The 16,036-nt window shown below is 58.7% G+C and overlaps 1 protein-coding gene across 3 annotated transcripts in view; it reads left to right on the top strand.

Moving 5' to 3' along the window:
* The window catches only part of ZDHHC14 (zinc finger DHHC-type palmitoyltransferase 14), a 218,612-nt gene that overhangs the window by 189,806 nt on the left and 12,770 nt on the right, over positions 1 to 16,036 (top strand). For all 3 annotated transcript variants that reach the window (XM_036024937.1, XM_036024935.1, XM_036024936.1), the window contains 3 exons: positions 7,294 to 7,396; positions 8,715 to 8,824; positions 13,990 to 14,092. In XM_036024937.1, coding sequence (XP_035880830.1) covers positions 7,294 to 7,396; positions 8,715 to 8,824; positions 13,990 to 14,092 — 316 coding nt within the window. The remainder of the gene's footprint in view (positions 1 to 7,293; positions 7,397 to 8,714; positions 8,825 to 13,989; positions 14,093 to 16,036) is intronic.

A 16,036-nucleotide genomic window follows, 5' to 3' on the forward strand; every position in this document is an offset into this window, starting at 1 on the left:
CTTCGGGCTGCGGCGACCTAAGCGTGGCCTCCACGTTCCGGAGGTTGGTGGCCACAACCTGCTCTGAGTGGGTGATGAGCACCCTGCAGCATCCCGACACAGCTCGGGTGCAGGAAGGACCGTGGCACCTCCAGGCCACGGCCTCTGCCGGGTCTGCTGTGCATGTGCCCAGCTGTTGTAGCAAGAAGCGTCCCATTGCTGCTGTAACAGAAAGCCACAATTTGGAGGCCTAAAGCAACACAAATGTATTAGCGCACAGCTCTGCAGGTCAACATCCAGTAGGCTCGGCTTCCGATTTCTTAAAGGCAGAGTAAGTCTCAAGTGTCACAGAGACTCAGAAAGTGCACTTGAGGCGGGGCAGTGGAGTCCAGGAGGAAGATGCGCATCCCGCAGGGAAGCCAGGGGAGGCGTCGGCAGGTAGCCTCTGCACGGGGCTTGGAAAGATGGGGGCGTTCCAACAGGGACAGAGGGGCGAGGCACTAGGCAGGCAGGCCCCTGTCCTGAGCAAGGCCCCGGTCGTTTCGGACCGTCATCTGAGAGACACAGACAGCGTGACAGGCATCGTTTTGTTTGCATGGAACCTGGTAGAACACTTGGAGTTGGCCGAGTGCCCACGGAAAAGAAGGACACCGTCAGCCTGGCAGAACGTTAACAAAGGCCGCTCAGGCCCTCCCTAAGTCTCGGCCTTCAGGGCCCCTCCAGGAAACTGATATCTGTTGATCCTCGGAGAACAAACAGGTAGGACGGGTGTCCTGGGTTCTCTCAACAGCTGCAGGTTAAACAACCCCAGTTTACCAGCGCAGCGTTGCCAGAACCAGAGTTCCCTCTTCCCACCCAGGGAACCGAGGCTTCCCGCTGCCCCTCCCCCGTGTGATGGAGGGGGTTCCATGAAGAATAAGCGTCACTTGCGTCTCATAAGATCACAAAGTGAGGGAGGAGGTTGTTGGGTTTTTAGAATCATCCAAGTAATGCAAGAGTGTATTCTCACCCTAAAAACTGTGAAATAGGTGAGATGCAAAGGGAGCAAAGCTCCTTCCCTCTGTAGGAACCCTCATCGGTTTCCGTGGCTCCCTCCAAGTGCTCCCTCTTATAAGAGAGTGAATTCCTGTGTGTGCATTCCGACACGTGGACCGATACACGGTGGGGGCATGGGGGAGGGGCTGCTGGTGCCTGGAAGGGGCCGTGCTCTCTGCATCGTCCTACAGCTTGATTTTTAAGTATTTCCACGTCCACGTGTACATCGACTTCATTTTCTTCAAGTTCTTTCTGTAACTCCAGAGAACAGATGAACCGTAGTGCATCCTATTGTTAGACATTCAGATGTTTTCATTCTTTTGCTGCTCAAGAAATAAGGGGGAGGATTTCCTTGTCTGTATTCCTCTGTGCAGAAGGGTCAGCATGTCTGTAGGACCCACGCGGAGATGTGGGCCCGCTGAGCCGGAAGTTAAGCGTATTCTACGTGCTGATTGATGAGCCGAGTGGCCCCCGAAAGAGAGCGCACCGACTCACCCTCCCGTCCCCTCCGTCCTCACCCGCACTGCGTGTTTCCAGCGCCCCCGTTTCTGCCACTGTGATGGGCTGAGAACAATTCACTGCTTTAACTTCCATTTTCTGGATGAAAATTGGCTTGTACCTCTTTTCATGTTTATTGACCTTCTTCCTCCCGCCACAGTGGGCCGGGGCTGCCCTCTGTCCGTACTTTAACTGGGCTGTTTGCTCTTCTGCCAACACATTCCGTATGCGCTCTTAGGAAGAACCCTCTTAAGTATCCTCTGCCAGTAGTCTCTGCCAATTGGTCACTTCCCCGAACGCACAAAAGTGTTTCGTTTATTACCAAAGCCAATCTATAAATCTTGTGCCACAAGGCTCCTATCTCACGCTTTGTGCCTTATATCCCCATCCCACAATTATGCAAATAATCCCTTCATTGCCCTCTAGAACCTTTGTATTTTGTTTCTTAAGTTTGGCACAGTCGTTTCTCCGCAATATAATTTTGTGTATGCAGTGTGAGCTACAGTTTTAACGCAATTCTTCTCGAGTGTTTAGTGAAGGGTCTCAATACGGCTTGTTATTCCAGCCTAGCAGTTCTCCAGTATTTTCGTCTCAGAACTCCTCCACCTTCTTAAAGAGTATTGAGGACCCCAAAGAGCTTTAGTTGTATAGAGTGCGTCTATTTCTGTATGTCAGGTTTGAAATTGACACAGACATGTGTAAAACACAAGGATGCACAAGTGCCCCTCCTGTGAGCACGAGTGAGTGAGCTGACATCATATCAAGCAGCCTCCAGAACTCACCGCTGAGTGATAGAATGAGGCTGCCGTTGGGAATACCGTTTGGGCGCTGATACCCTGAAAGGATCTCGGGGACCCTAAGGGTCCAGGGCCAGCCCTGGGGAACCAGCAGCCTGCTCTTCCACCGCTGACTGAAACGCCTTCTCCATCCCACATGCCCACGAGTCTGCTTTGGGCCCCGTTACCTTGCTTTGTTTGCTAGAAAACTCTTCTCTTGCCCCCACCCCATGATGCTTTTTTTCCCCCAGAATGTCTTACTTTTTCTCCTACATTTTCTCTTCTGGATGAATTTTAGGACCAGTGTGTCTCGTTCCTGTTTTAAAATCCCTGTTGGAATTTTGATTAGAATTATTGTGACTTCACAGAGTAATTTGGGACACACTGCCCCCCTTCTGCCCAGTATAAAGGCTCATGGGAGGAAAGGGGTTGAGAGACTGGAAGGTGGTGGCCACATGGTCTCGTCGGAAGGGTCCCGGTGACCTTCCGGTCTCAGGGTCTGCCATGTAAGTCGGCGTGAAGTCAACAGCCCGCGTCCCGGACCCGGTGGCGGGCACTCCGGGGGCGGGCGCAGGCTGGGATTCCCTGTCTCTGTCCCGGGACCGCACGGCCATCTAACCGATGAAGATGAGAGGCCGACCAGCTCCTGTGCCTAAATATTTAAAAGCATCGAGTGCCGATGGAGGCGTTGAAGCTAGAGAACAAAAGGAGGTATCTCTGATACACTCCATTCCATCGGGGCCCTTCCTGTGAGTGCACACTGCCGGTTTCCCTGTAACTTTTAGGGAAGAAAAAAAGAAATGATTCCCAATGGCACCTGCTTCTTGTGTTTAAATATCAGAACCCCAGACAGGGGCCTGACGCAGAGCAAGATGCACGAGGATCAGGGGCACATGCGTGGTGCCCCCCCGGGGAAAGCCCCTCAACTCTGTGGGGCTCCGGGGCCTCCTCAGCCCAGAGCTCGGAGAGGAGGGGCCCCACGGCAGAGCCTTGGGCTTCAGCACTCCCTGGCCACGCTGGGATCCGGGTGACTTTGGTCGATAAGAAAACCCACATGAGACACATAGACTTTTTAAAATAAACTGCCACCTGGATTTGGCACTAGGGGGAAAAAAGAAAAAACCTCTGGGTCATAAGCCTGGCTGCCTGGCTCTCTGGCGTCCTGGCTGGGATGCGAAGAGAGAGGCCTGGACATGTTAACACAAAGGGCCCGGCTCTTCGCCAGGGCGGCTCTGGGGCCATGGGGCCGGTGACAAGGCTTGACGTCCCGGGCCGTCTCAGTCTCGCTGCTCCGAGGACCGAGGGCCCACAGTTAACACCTGCGTGGGACACTGTCATCGTTCGGGACCTTGGGAAGCCTCCGTCCCCCCCAGAAGTCTGGAGACCGAGTCCCAGCTCCGTTTTGCTCTGTGAACGGCCGTGTGAGCTCCCGCAAGGGGCTCGGCGACCCGGAGCCCCAGCGTCCTTCCTGCCCGTGAAGTGAAACGGCTGGAGCCAACCAGGACATCGAACATGGAGGCCGGGGCGCCTCCGTGGAGTGGCACCAGGGCGGTTTTAGGGCCCCTGAAATTATAACGAAGAAACGTGTTTGTGTGCGTTTTCTCCTGAGAAGAAAGAGCCCAGAAAGGTTAGGTTGCACGGTGTCTCACTTCGATGATTCTCCGACTGCTGAGGGGTCCCCACCGTTCTGCCCGGCAGGGACGTTTCCATGTCCCTGCGCGGCCCCCGCTCACCTTCCCGGGGCGGACAGGCTGCCGCGCCCTGCGGCCCGTGCCGAGGGCCGGCTGGTGCCCGGGAAGGCTCCTAGCCGTCACTCCTGGGCCCGAGGGGGGACTGGACCGAGGGGCGTCTGCCCATCAGCGTTTTCAGGATTTTTTCAATCCCACGATCAGCTCCCGAGTGCCCCGGGGGTGACACCTTGGGCCAGGGCCAGCGGGGAACTACAGCCATTTCACCCCTGGGGTGGGGATGGGGGGACAGGCGGAGGCTGGCCGTGGTAACAGCCTTAATTCGGGACTCGTTTCTGATGCGATACATACCCGAGTGCTCATGAAATTGGCTCCTAATGGAGTTGGCGCGTTTCCTCCCATTTCTCTTTCTTAAAAAAAATCAGTAAATGGACTTTTATACATTTCAGGGAATTTTATGTTACTCTTATCCTAACATAGAAATTGTCAACACCCAGTTATTGGGTCGGCGAGGAGATGTGTCGTTCAGACATCTGTGCCGCAGTCTGAGAGGATCTGGAGGGGGGACTCCTTCGGCTGCCGGAGGTTCGAGGGTCCCTGACAAGGATCTCCCCAGGGGAGGGGGCCGGGGGGGGGGGTGAGCCTAGAGCCACCCGTGCCTCAGCAAGATGTAAGACAGGAGCCGCCCGTGGTTTGTCTGTCTGGGCAGAGCCACACCCCGGGGTTCAAATCCTAGCTCCGCTGTTTCTTAAACAAATTACTTACCTGCTTCCTGCCTCAGTTTCCCCATCAGTTAAGTGGAAATCGTGCACGTCCCTGGTGGGTCAGAGGATTCTGTCAGTCCCTGGGAAGCCTTCAGAACAGCACCTGACTCACAGCCCGAGGCCCGCCTCTGTCGTCGCTGATGATGACGGTTACCCTCTGAGACTCACCGGGGGAGAAGCCGGGGCGGGCTGTGGTTCGCACGCTGCCTGGGACTCGCGTCCGGTGGGCCCAGCAGCGAGCCGACGGTGAGGCCGAGTTCTGCTATTTGTAAAATATTTCTGAAGCACGGGAGATGTTAATGTAGAAAGATGCCTTTTTCCCTTTGTTGTTGCTCTAAACCTTTAAAATTCCACCTCCCCTGGCAAGACAATGCCTCCTGGCGGGGGCGATGGTGTCATGTGGCTTTAAAAGGGAACAGAATAGGGGCAGTGGCCCCTTCACCTCCCCTGAAACGTTCGTGTGTGGCTGGTGCCTGAGGGCGTCGTGTGCATTCGGTCACGACCCTCGCTCCACCTGCGTGGCAGCTGCACGGCATGTCCAGGATCAAAGTCCTGCTCTCCGTGGGTTACTCAGTAAATAGATCTTTGCTTCTGGTTTTTATTCTCTTTTCCACCCTTGACCATTTCTCGCTTGGTTTCTGAGCCATCTCCTCTCCGGTCTTTTCATCCCTTCTGGTTTCCCCCAGCCTATGCAGGTTCATTGCCACAGTCACCTCCCTGTACACCCCGTTTTCCTGACTGTGTCTGCCCCCCCATGGACCTCCTCATTGTCCCTGGACTCCACCGCTGCTGCTTCCAAACCCGTGTGTCCCGTGGGTGGGGGATGAGATTAGGAGAAGGGACGTGTGCAAGTCCCGACCTGTCGGAAGCCAGCTGAGAATAAGGCCCCCCTTGCTACGTAGGCCACTGTCCGAGCGTCCCCATGTGCACACCGGGCCTCCCACCGTAACCACTGGCCCAGCTGGGAGAGTGGAAGGGGTTGCCCAGGCCGGCGGCAGCCCTGGGGAGGGGTCTGCTTCCCTGCCTCTCTCTGAGCCCCCAACGATCCTCCCTTCCCTTCCGTGTTTACCTGCTTTTCCGAAATAGCACTTGGGTTTCCTCTCCTCCTCCTTCCTCCAGGAGGACCGGCAGGGCCTCTGGGAGCGTCGTGGGTCGGCAACCTCGAATACCTCGGCCATCTGTCTCCCTCTGGGCCAGCCGGCGGGCGCAGGGTGACCTGGGTGACCTTTCGCCTCCTCCTGGGACGTCCTCTTAAATTTAGGGCAGTGCTTTGCTGTGAGCTTGCGGTTCCTAGACGTTTAGACCTTAAAAAAGTTAAGCATTGTCGACCTCCCCAAGGGCAGACCCACCGGCTTATCCTGATGTTGACAGTGAACAGGCAGGAACCCCTCCATTTCTCTTATTTGGTACTCGGCCCCAAGTGCTGGATGTGGATTCATTGATTAGGACGTAGCACGTCACGGGCTGCCCTGGTTCATGCATCCACTTCTGTTGTGTAAGATGAATGATCTCCAATCCCGGAGAAAAAATCAATGGTGACGGATTACCGTATGAGCTGTGGCCTCCGTCCTGGGAGCAGTAGGAAAGCGTGAGTGTTTGTTTGCCGTAAGTTATTGGAGGGCGTTGCCTGGTGTATTTTACACCCCCAGGCCTAAGAAGAGTTTTCCGTTTCCTGAGAACCATTTGTATCTTGTAAACAGAATTCCACAAACATTTGTGAGACAGGAAAATTCCCCAGTCTTTTCAAGCTGCCACACTCTTGGTTGATTTGTCTCTTCTTCCGAAGGACGCCAGCCTTTCTCTCCTCTGGTTGTCACGCGTCTGGAGTGACCGTCCGTCACTCCGTGTCTGGCGAGCATCCAGGTGTCAGAGCCTCCCGTGTTGGGGTGGGCCGAGGGGCTGGGAAGGGTCCCCTCAATAAAAATGACCCTCCCCCGGATGCCACTCTGAGAAATGCCCCCGCTGGTCAGGAGCCCACGCACAGACGGGCGCAGGCAGCCACTCAGGTGTGGACGGGCCCCCCGGGGAGAAAGGGAGCCGGGAAGACAAACCCTGCCTGGCCACAGCCACCCCCGGTCAGCCCCGCGGCAGTTCGCTCACGGCCCCCACTTCAGGTTGGGGGGGACACCTGTTGGTGCTACAGCCCTCGGCGCTCAGAAGCCAAAACTAGAGTCCGTGATGGAAGTGAGACGCAACACTGGGTCCTTTCTGCGAAGGCCTGGGCCGCTGCCCCGCAGCCCGCCAGTGCCCTGGCGCTGCTGCCGCACTCGGGGGCCACACCCAGAGCCACAGGGAGAAGGCGAGGAAGGGCAGGTGGGGTGGGGGGGGGCGGAGACCAACCAGGGGAGCCCCTCCCACTGCTCGAGAATGCGGAGCGGGCGGCAGGAGAAGGTGACATGGAGCCTGCCCAAGGGGGTCCCCCAGGTTGGGGAGGACACCCCTGCAGGGCTGGATCTGCACAGGAGGCCTAAGCAGGGTCCACCCATCTCGGCCCCCGGGGCCACTCCAGGAGCTCTCCCCCCCTCCCGGTTCGAGTCCTTGACTCCAGGCCACCGTGCTGGAGGCCGTGGTGTGCTTCTTCTCCGTCTGGTCCATCGTGGGACTCTCGGGCTTCCACACCTACCTGATCAGCTCCAACCAGACCACGAACGAAGACGTAAGTCCTGGCGGCCCCGGGTGTCCTTTGTGCTCGGCCACCGGGAGGGCAGGGGCCAGAGGGGGTTAGGAGCCAGGGTCTTGCGTCCGCCCTGCCCCAGGCGTGAGCCCTCAGGGCACAGGAGGGGCCTGGAAGCCTCTCACCCTCGCTCCCAGCTCTCTGTGGGGGACGTCTCTCCGTTGTCCCGTTTGCCCACGTTGTCAGTTAAATAGACACTAAGACCAGCCGAGTGCCACCCAGCTCGGAGCCCTGAGGGGGTTCTGTTCTGTTCCTTTTCAGTAGTTTTTTTTTAAGACTTATTTTCAGAGAGAGGGGCAAGGAGGGAGGAAGAGAGGGAAAGAAAGGTCAACGTGAGAAAGAAACATCAGTCGGTTGCCTCTTGCATGCCCCCCAGCCTCGGACCAAACCCACAACCCGGGCGTGTGCCCTGGCCAGGAACCAAACCGACGACCCCTCGCCCTGCACAGGGACACCCCACCCACTGAGCCACACCCGTCAGGGTCCTTTTCAGTAGTGTGTGAGCCCACCCCCCCGCCCATCACCCACCCATCCCTGCAGAGGCCCGGCAGGCGGGCACCTCGGAGTGCCCGTAGAATCTGCCGTTCGTGGTCAGCGTCTCTGTGCCATTTCGGAGGCTCGCCGGCCCCAGCGTTTAACTTCTGTGCAGGCCCCCTGCCTGTTCCCCATGTGGATGGAGAGCAGCCTGGTCCCCAGAAAAACAAGCAAGAGAATGTTGGAACGAGTTTCCTCGTTAGCCTGGTCCTCTTCCATCTAAACATCTAGATTCTGACAGAGTCTCTATCAGCACGTCTCCCTGTCACTCCAGGGGCCGGAAGGGCTTGAGAAAATCAGTGCTGGTGAGATGCAGGAGTCAAAAGAATGTTAATACAGTTATTTAATAGAATCTGCAAAAGCAGTTTGGCAACACCATGAGGCCGAATGCAGGCGGGCTGTAAATTGGTGATGGGGGAGCCACCTTACCCCCTCCGGCCGCCGCTCATTGAATCGCTCTCCCAGCACACCAGTTGTGAGTGTGAGAAATCTCCCGTGGCGAGTGTGAGCTGGCCCTGGGGTGTTCCGGAGCAGGGATAGGAGATCGTCCCCAGAGACCGTTATCCGACCTGCTGGTTTTGGGTATTTCCGAGTTCGGGATAAAGGCCTGTTTTCCTTGAGGAACGCATCTATCTTCTTTTCTCCTGCTGAGGAAACGAGGAAAGATTATTTGCATCCTCAGTGACTTCTCGTCGTCCAGTTCTCTCAAACTGCGGCCCTGATGTGAAGGATACTGTGCTACTGACTGACTGTCTTTTTCTTTCAGATCAAAGGCTCTTGGTCAAATAAAAGAGGTAAAGAGAATTATAACCCCTACAGCTACGGGAACATCTTCACAAACTGCTGTGTCGCCCTGTGTGGGCCCGTGTCCCCCAGGTAAGACCCCGAAAGCATCGTGCTCGTTCCCAGATTTTGGGAAGCCCACACCTCGCTGGGTGAGCGCAGGCCTCCCCGGGGTGAGACCCGGCCACAGCGGTAGGTCTGGTCATTCCGCCCAGGTGACTGCCAGCTCAGGGCTCCACTTGGTGCCACAGAGACACGGCCTCCGTGACACAGGGACCGTAGAGACCTGGCTGTTGGCCGTGTCGTGCTCGACACACTGAATTTGTATCCCATTCAGGGAAAACCCCCCAAGGGTCAAATAGGGACACCGAGGCGGGTGACCTGGGTGACCTGGGTCACCGTTGCATGCAGCGCGTCACTGGCTGCAGGGAGCTGTGTTTAGCGCAGGGAGGGAACCAGGGCACGGAGCAGGGAGCAGTCGGGAGGCCCGTGGGGACGAATGCGGGGAGCCGAGCGCCCCAGAACGGCAACGCACAAGCAGCTCGGAGGGGAGATCTGTGTGGCTGCAGCAGGTGACGGCAAGACAACCGTCGTGCACACCATGGCGGGAGCTGACGTTGACCGGTGTCAGGCTCTGCTCTGAGCACTTCTGCTGCGTTAACGGGCAGAGCCTCCCTCTCTCCTAGGAAGCAGGGGCCACCCCACCCCATGTTATGGAGGAGGAAGCTAGGGCACAGAGGGTTAAAGGGGGGGCCCAAGCCGCTGGTGAACGCCGCCCAGTCAGGCCTGGGGCCCCAGCGTCCGCCGTCAGAAGCAGCAGGCGGGCGACTGGGGCGTGCCGCCTGCCGGTCAGGACCACGCGCGTCCACAGTGCCGTCTGCGTGGGGAGGGCTTCCAGCGGGCCGGCCGGGCAGCCCTCAAACACGTGTGGAGCAAATGCTCCCGGCCCCTAGAGGGCGCTCCCAAGCCGCTGCTCCCTCCGCCCGCCAGCCTCTAAGAGTGCAGAGCGGGAGACGCCGCAGGAGGCGCTGGGGTGGCCGAGCACTCCGGCCTCCACGGCCCGTCTTCGCCGACCTGTGCTCACGGGACGCACACTTAACTCGATCGCCAGCCTCAGTGAATCATTAATAGGGAAGTAAGACTGGTGCCCCTCCCCCCAAAAGGAAAAAAAGAAAAAAACCCAAGCACGTATTCCAAGGCCCTTCATGAATTGGTACAGTGTTATTGTTGCTGGTGCTGTTGAGTAATTGGATCATTTCCCTATTTGAGCCCAGCAAGTTGGGAGCCCGGAGCACCTCTCTCCTGAGTTGGGGGCTCTCAGGACCCCCTGACCTGCCTGCCCCTCATCAGCCTGCTCTAAGGAGGGGCCGGCAGGAAGGGGCCGCCTCAGGTGGTGGGGCAGGCATGCCTGCAAGGGTGCCGGCCCCTCTCCGAGAGAGCTCCAGACTCCCCCAGGGAGCCCTTTCGGGGCTCGTGAGACCAGAAAGCCCCTCGGGAAGTGTCTGTGTTTTCACAGTTTAGCTTGTGCCTCCTTTGGTGGGGGTTGTCCGTGGCCAGTGGGGGCTCGGAGCCTGGGAGGAGGGCAAGAGGCGAGAGAGACCTGAGCGAGCATCCGTCCAGAGTGCGCGTCCGAATCCAGACAAAGGGCTGAAAAGCCTCGCCGTCGTCCCAATCCCTCTTCTTGTTCCCGCGCCTTCAACTTCCCCTTGGTGCTGTTTCCTGCTCTTGATAGATCGGGCACGTCACGACGGAAGTTACTTCTTTCACAACGAGGTGAAGACTGCTGTTTGGGCCGAGTTGGGGTTGTGTTCTTTCCAACACCCAAGTCCCTCTGGATGGGGCATCACTTGGACGGCACAGGGACCATGGGCCGCTGGCCTCTCTCACCTTGTCCTTGGGCCCCCCAGAGCTGGCCGGACACCCCTCCCTCTTGTCTTCTTCCTTCTCCTCTTTTTGCTGACCTCTCCCAACGCTTCTGCCCCCACAAGGGCCAGGGCCATCCACAGGTGGGCGGCCCAGCCAGCCCCGCCCACTGGGCCATGTTCTTGCTCCAGGCAGGGGCTCCACGCCATCCGTGTGCCAGAACCGTGTTCCTGAGTCGCCTATGAAACATTCTTTAATGCACAGCAATGCACATACGAGAGAGGGGGAGGGGGGGTGTGTCCTCCTGTAGCCCAGCGAGAGCTGCAGCCCCCCACTCGGTTCCCTGCAGTGTCCCCAGAAGTGCAGGGACAGCAGGGTGGGAATGGCCAGGTTTGGGGGAAGGGGCTCCTCCTACAACGGTGGCAGGAGGAATGGAAACTGGAAAGACAGAAAGTCCCAAGGTGTGGTCAGGGTCAGGCCCTCCAGGCAGTGCTGTGGGTCAGCCAGTCCTCAGAACTCACCTGGCCAGGGCTGCTGAGCACAGGCCGTGTGGCCAGCCCTGCCGCGCGCAGCGTCCTGGGCAGCGCAGACCCCTCAGTGACAAGTCGTCAGGGTGGTGGAGGGGCTGTGAGGGGACCTCTGGGTGGGCTCCCCAGGGCAGGGGGCTTTCAGTGATCTGTTCTAAAGGACGAGCAGGGATGGGGGAAGGCAGTGTGGGAGGACTGCAGAGGGGAGAGCCTGGCTTGTTGGGGGGCAGGGGGGTAGGGTGGGGGGCAGGGAGCTGAGCACAGGAGTTGAGAAGAGGGGAGCACAGCCAGACTGGGGAGGGGGGCGGGGTTCCGTGGACCACTGTGAGGAGACTTGTGGCAGACGTCAGCCGTGGCTGGTCCACGAAACAGGCTGAATGTGTGACGTTCGGGCCGGTGCCTTTATTTGTCTCCCGGCATCCCTTCAGACACTCTCAGTGACCTGGGTCTCTTCTGCTCCTGGCCGAGGTCCCCTGCAAGTCCCCGAACTCCTCCCGTCACTTAAAAGAAAAAAAGGATTCAGGGCACTTTCGTGGCCTCCAAAATCATATCGTCCCAGTGAACCAGAACTCCAAAGGTCACCAAAGGTTAACACTTTCCACGCTGGGTTGGGATTTCGACATATCTCTTGGGGAGACACCGTTCAACCCCCAATACGCCCCTTCGGGACAACTTTTCCCCACGTCTGGCCTCACCCTCACCCTCACCTCACCCACCAGCTCCCCCAGTCCTCTTCCTCAGCCAGGTGCCGATGGCTCCTTTCTCCAAGACTTCCTCCTTCCTCACTTCACTCTGCCCTTCCTGCCCAGGCGCGCCGGGTCTGAGAACCCCTTTGACGTCCTGCGTAGGGGTCCTGCGCCTCCCTCTGGCAGGTGGAGGTGCCTGGTGCCTTTTGTTTTTTGGTTTTTTTTCCTAAACCTCCGGGGATCCACCTGAGGCTGAAGCAGAGAGAGCTCCATTCCAAGATCCTGTCCCAAACAATTTTTAATGGCTTGTTCTTCTGTCACTTGAAGACCCAAGGCAGCGGTTGCGATGATAATTCCCATCTTCTGAAAGCCCAGCTGACACGCAGGAGCCGCCGCCAGCAGCCCAGCCCCCGCCCGCCCAGGAGGAGGTGTGGGGTGGGGGGCACTTCAGGCATCTTGCAGAAGCCGCCAGAGTGTGGCCCGAGCCCCACTCTGAAGGGGCCACTGCGGGCGCACCCACTTATTAGCTGAGCCTCCTGCTGCCCTTTGCTGTTCTGCCCTGAGACTCAAAGTCAGCGCTGAGCCCTCACTCCAGGCAGCTCTTGGGATGGCAAGGGAGAGCTTCACCACCCCACCTTCGCACTGGGGGGCCCCCGCGGAGCTAAGGAAAGATGCCGTAGAGACATCGCTCGCAGACCTGTCCGCGGGAGCCAGAGGGCCGTTCCGGCTTCATCAGCGAGCGTTTGCGCAGCTCCTCCTGCTGCCGGCGGTGGACACGCCGTGATTAGGAAGACTCCGACCTTCCCTCGTGGAGCTCACACCCGTGACAGATGCAGATGTGGGCACAGGCGATGGGGTTCAGGAGACTCTGAGCCCTGCATCCCCTGGGGCCAGGGGCGGAGGGGGAGGGAAGAGGAAGATGGCCCTCCCTCAGGAGCTGCAGGCTGCCCGGCAGGACTGTCTCAAGTCCCCGTGACACCAGCAAACGGGGAGGCGCACCACCGGGAGGCTCCCAGGCAGCGCTAAGAGAAGCCAGATAAGGGACAGAAGCAGGTACAGGGGCAGGAGCCGGGGCTGCAGGGCTCTTGAACCTGGCCGTGAAGAAAGGACAGTGGAGCCCTGACCAGGGTGGCTCAGTGGGCTGGACGTTGTCCCACGAAGCGAAAGGTCGCTGGTTTGATTTCCGGTCAGGGTATAGGCCTGGATTGCGGGCCAGGTCCCCAGATGGGGCTGTCAGAGAGGCAGCCATTGATGTTTCTCTAGCAAATTGATGTTTCTCTCTCTTTTTTTTCTCCCTCCCTTCTCCTCTCTCTAAAAATAAATAAATACAGTCCTGGATGGCATAGCTCAGTGGATTGAGCGCAGGCTGCGAACCAAAGCATCGCAGGTTCGATTCCCAGTCAGGGCACATGCCTGGGTTGCAGGCCATGACCCCCAGCAACTGCACATTGATGTTTCTCTCTCTCTCTCTTTCTCCCTCCCTTCCCTCTCTAAAAATAAATAAATAACATCTTAAGAATAAATAAATAAATACAATCTAAAAGAAAAAAAACAAGGATGGACAGTGGAATGGAAGGGAAAGTAACTTTGGGTAAGAAAAAACAGTTTGCATAAAAATCCAGAGCCGGCAAGGCTCTGAGCACATACCAGGCAGGTGGCCTCTGGCCCTTGCCATGCGCTGGCAGGTGACAGGCACTCAGACACGACTGTGGAGGGGACGAACCTAGGAGACCGAGTGTGCCACCAGGAGACGTGGGTCTGAGGCTGGAGAGGACAGCGGAGGGCGGGGGCGTGAGGCCTGAAGGCCAAGCGCAGGCGTCTGGACCGTGTCCGCTGGCGCCGAAGCTCCCGAAGCCGTGCCCACAGGAAGGGCGCTGTGATCGGGTCCTCTGACAGGGGCCGTGGGCAGTGGGCAGAGGCCAGTGGGCAGAGGCCAGCACACGGCGCAGGGCCTGCGGCAGGTGGCGCAGAGGGAACGGGAGCTATGGGATTCGGAAACGCAGAAGTGAGAAAATGTGGTGCCTGCCCACCCGTGGCCGTGACCGGGGTGTATTCCGAGGTGTCTGAGGTGGGCCCGTCACAGAAAGAGGGACCCCCGAGGTGGAAGTTAAAACGGCGTTGGTGGCGTCTTTGGCTCCTTACTCCCGCTCCTTCTCCTTCACTGTTTCACTTTCTCTTGCAGCCTCATCGACCGAAGGGGGTACATCCAGCCCGACACCCCGCAGCCGGCCGCACCCTCCAACGGGATGTCCGCGTACGGGGCCACGCCGTCGCAGAGCGACATGGTAGGAGCTGCCTGCAGCAGGGCCCCCCCCCCCCACCCCGCAGTGGCTGCCCCTCGCTTCTCTGCGCTAACCCCGTAGCAGACCCGGCGTGCCGAGGATGCCTCCCGACCCCAGTGACAGGGAGGGCAGGGAGGGCTGCAGCTGCCCCCGAGCGATCGGTGGGTGAGGGGCTGTGGAGGGGAAGGACACACAGACTCTCTTCCGGAGGCAGCCTGTGGCGCCTCCTGATGGAAGGTGCCCTTACCCAGGGCACGCTGTCACCCGGGGGCGAGATGCACTGCCCGAGGCAGGCTGGCAGGCTAGGCAGTGTCCCCGTGTCCCCTGGATAGCGCTGCCAGCTCCCCCACTTTCAGCCAGACCTTAGGTCCGCCACACACGCCTCAGTGTGAATGATCCAGACAAGGTGCTCGTCTCTCCCAGCGGAAGCTGGCCGGAGCCTCTCGGGGGGGGGGGGGGGGGGGGGGGGTGTCCCAGGCTGTGGCCCTGTGGGGAGGCAGGCTTTGTTTCCAGTCTGCGGGTGGGAGACTCGGGGTGGGCATGGGGCTCTCGTGGGCACCTGAAATCACAGCCTGGCTGGCCCTGACCGTTGCACCTTCACACCCCTGGGGCAGCAGTCCCCTATATCTGGAATGGAGTTCCCTGAAGCTCCGTGGCTCTATAAGGGGCCCAGTTGTGCAGGGCTCCCCGGAGGTGCTGGGTGCTCTCCTTAGACCTGAACCGCCCACAAGGGTGTTTCCAGGATCACCGTGCCTCTCCAGGTGGGCCGGGGGGCAGACAGCCTCCTGGGCCCGTGGTCGCTGAGTGCGCAGAGCTGCAAGGCGAAAGCTGGCAGGCTCCGACCTCTCGGGGCTCGGACACGCAGCTCAGTCCCTGTGACCCCCCCCACCCGGCCGTGTTTACAGACAGGGAGGCGAGGCCCTGCCCCAAGCAGAACTCCCTGCGCTTATTTGTTGGGAGTGGCGTTTTGTTAGTGTTTGCTTTGCTTTGCTTCGCTTTGCTAATGTTCTGCCTTCGTTGAAAGAAAGCATGTACACATCAGCCCCTGCCGCGCCGTTCCACGGGATCCCAGCACATCTTGGGCGGTCTGCACTCACCGGCACAAACAGCCCATTGGGGGCACCCTTCTCGTTTTTCAGGGGGAGAAAAGTCAGGACAGAGGGAGTAAGAAGAGACAGGCACTCAGGAAAGGAGATAACATGTATCGGGCGTCAGCTGTGTTCGAGGCCCACGGTGATCCGTATCTCGTTTAATCCCAGACCATGGGTGGACGTGGGCCTGCCTGCTCTCGCCCTCGGTTAAGCCAGGAGAGGCTGCTCCTCTGCCCACGTGCGCACAGCCACCACCTCGGGGGTCCATGCCCAGTCTGAGGACCCCAGGGCCCACGCCCACTCCGTGCCCTGCGTCCTCCAAGTGCACAGGCAGTGAGGACGAGTGTGTTCATGCTCTGAGGTCTCTCTCAAGCACCTGCAGGTGCTCGACAAAAGTCCTGTAAGGTCCCCGCTCCCCGGAACTCTGACCCTCCATCCATGATCGCTTCACTCTGTAGACAACCCCCTGTTTACTCAGCGGCTCTTCCCGAGTCCCTACTGTGTGCTGAGGACTCAGCTACGTGCTAGGGGTACAAGGTTTGTAGGGGACAGTCCCTCAGCCCTCAAGGTCAGTCTTCTGGGGACAGGACACAGATGGCGATGTGAAGAAATATACTGTGAGGTTTCACTAGAACCAACCACGGATGACTGTGGTCCTCACCAAAACCAATGAACTTACGTTAGTTTCACCCCATGGCACCCGTAACACCACCCTCACCCTGCTCTGCAGGAGAGCGAGCGGGGCGTGGCCTCAGTCACCTGGGCTTGCGTTTGCCAGCTCTGACACTGGGGTTGATCTTGGAGAAGTCAGTTAATCCCAAGGGCCTTAAATTCCTGAAGGGAGGGAGGAAAGGAA

The sequence above is a fragment of the Phyllostomus discolor genome, chromosome 4 (genome assembly GCF_004126475.2).
Source record: "Phyllostomus discolor isolate MPI-MPIP mPhyDis1 chromosome 4, mPhyDis1.pri.v3, whole genome shotgun sequence".
NCBI lineage: Eukaryota > Metazoa > Chordata > Mammalia > Chiroptera > Phyllostomidae > Phyllostomus > Phyllostomus discolor.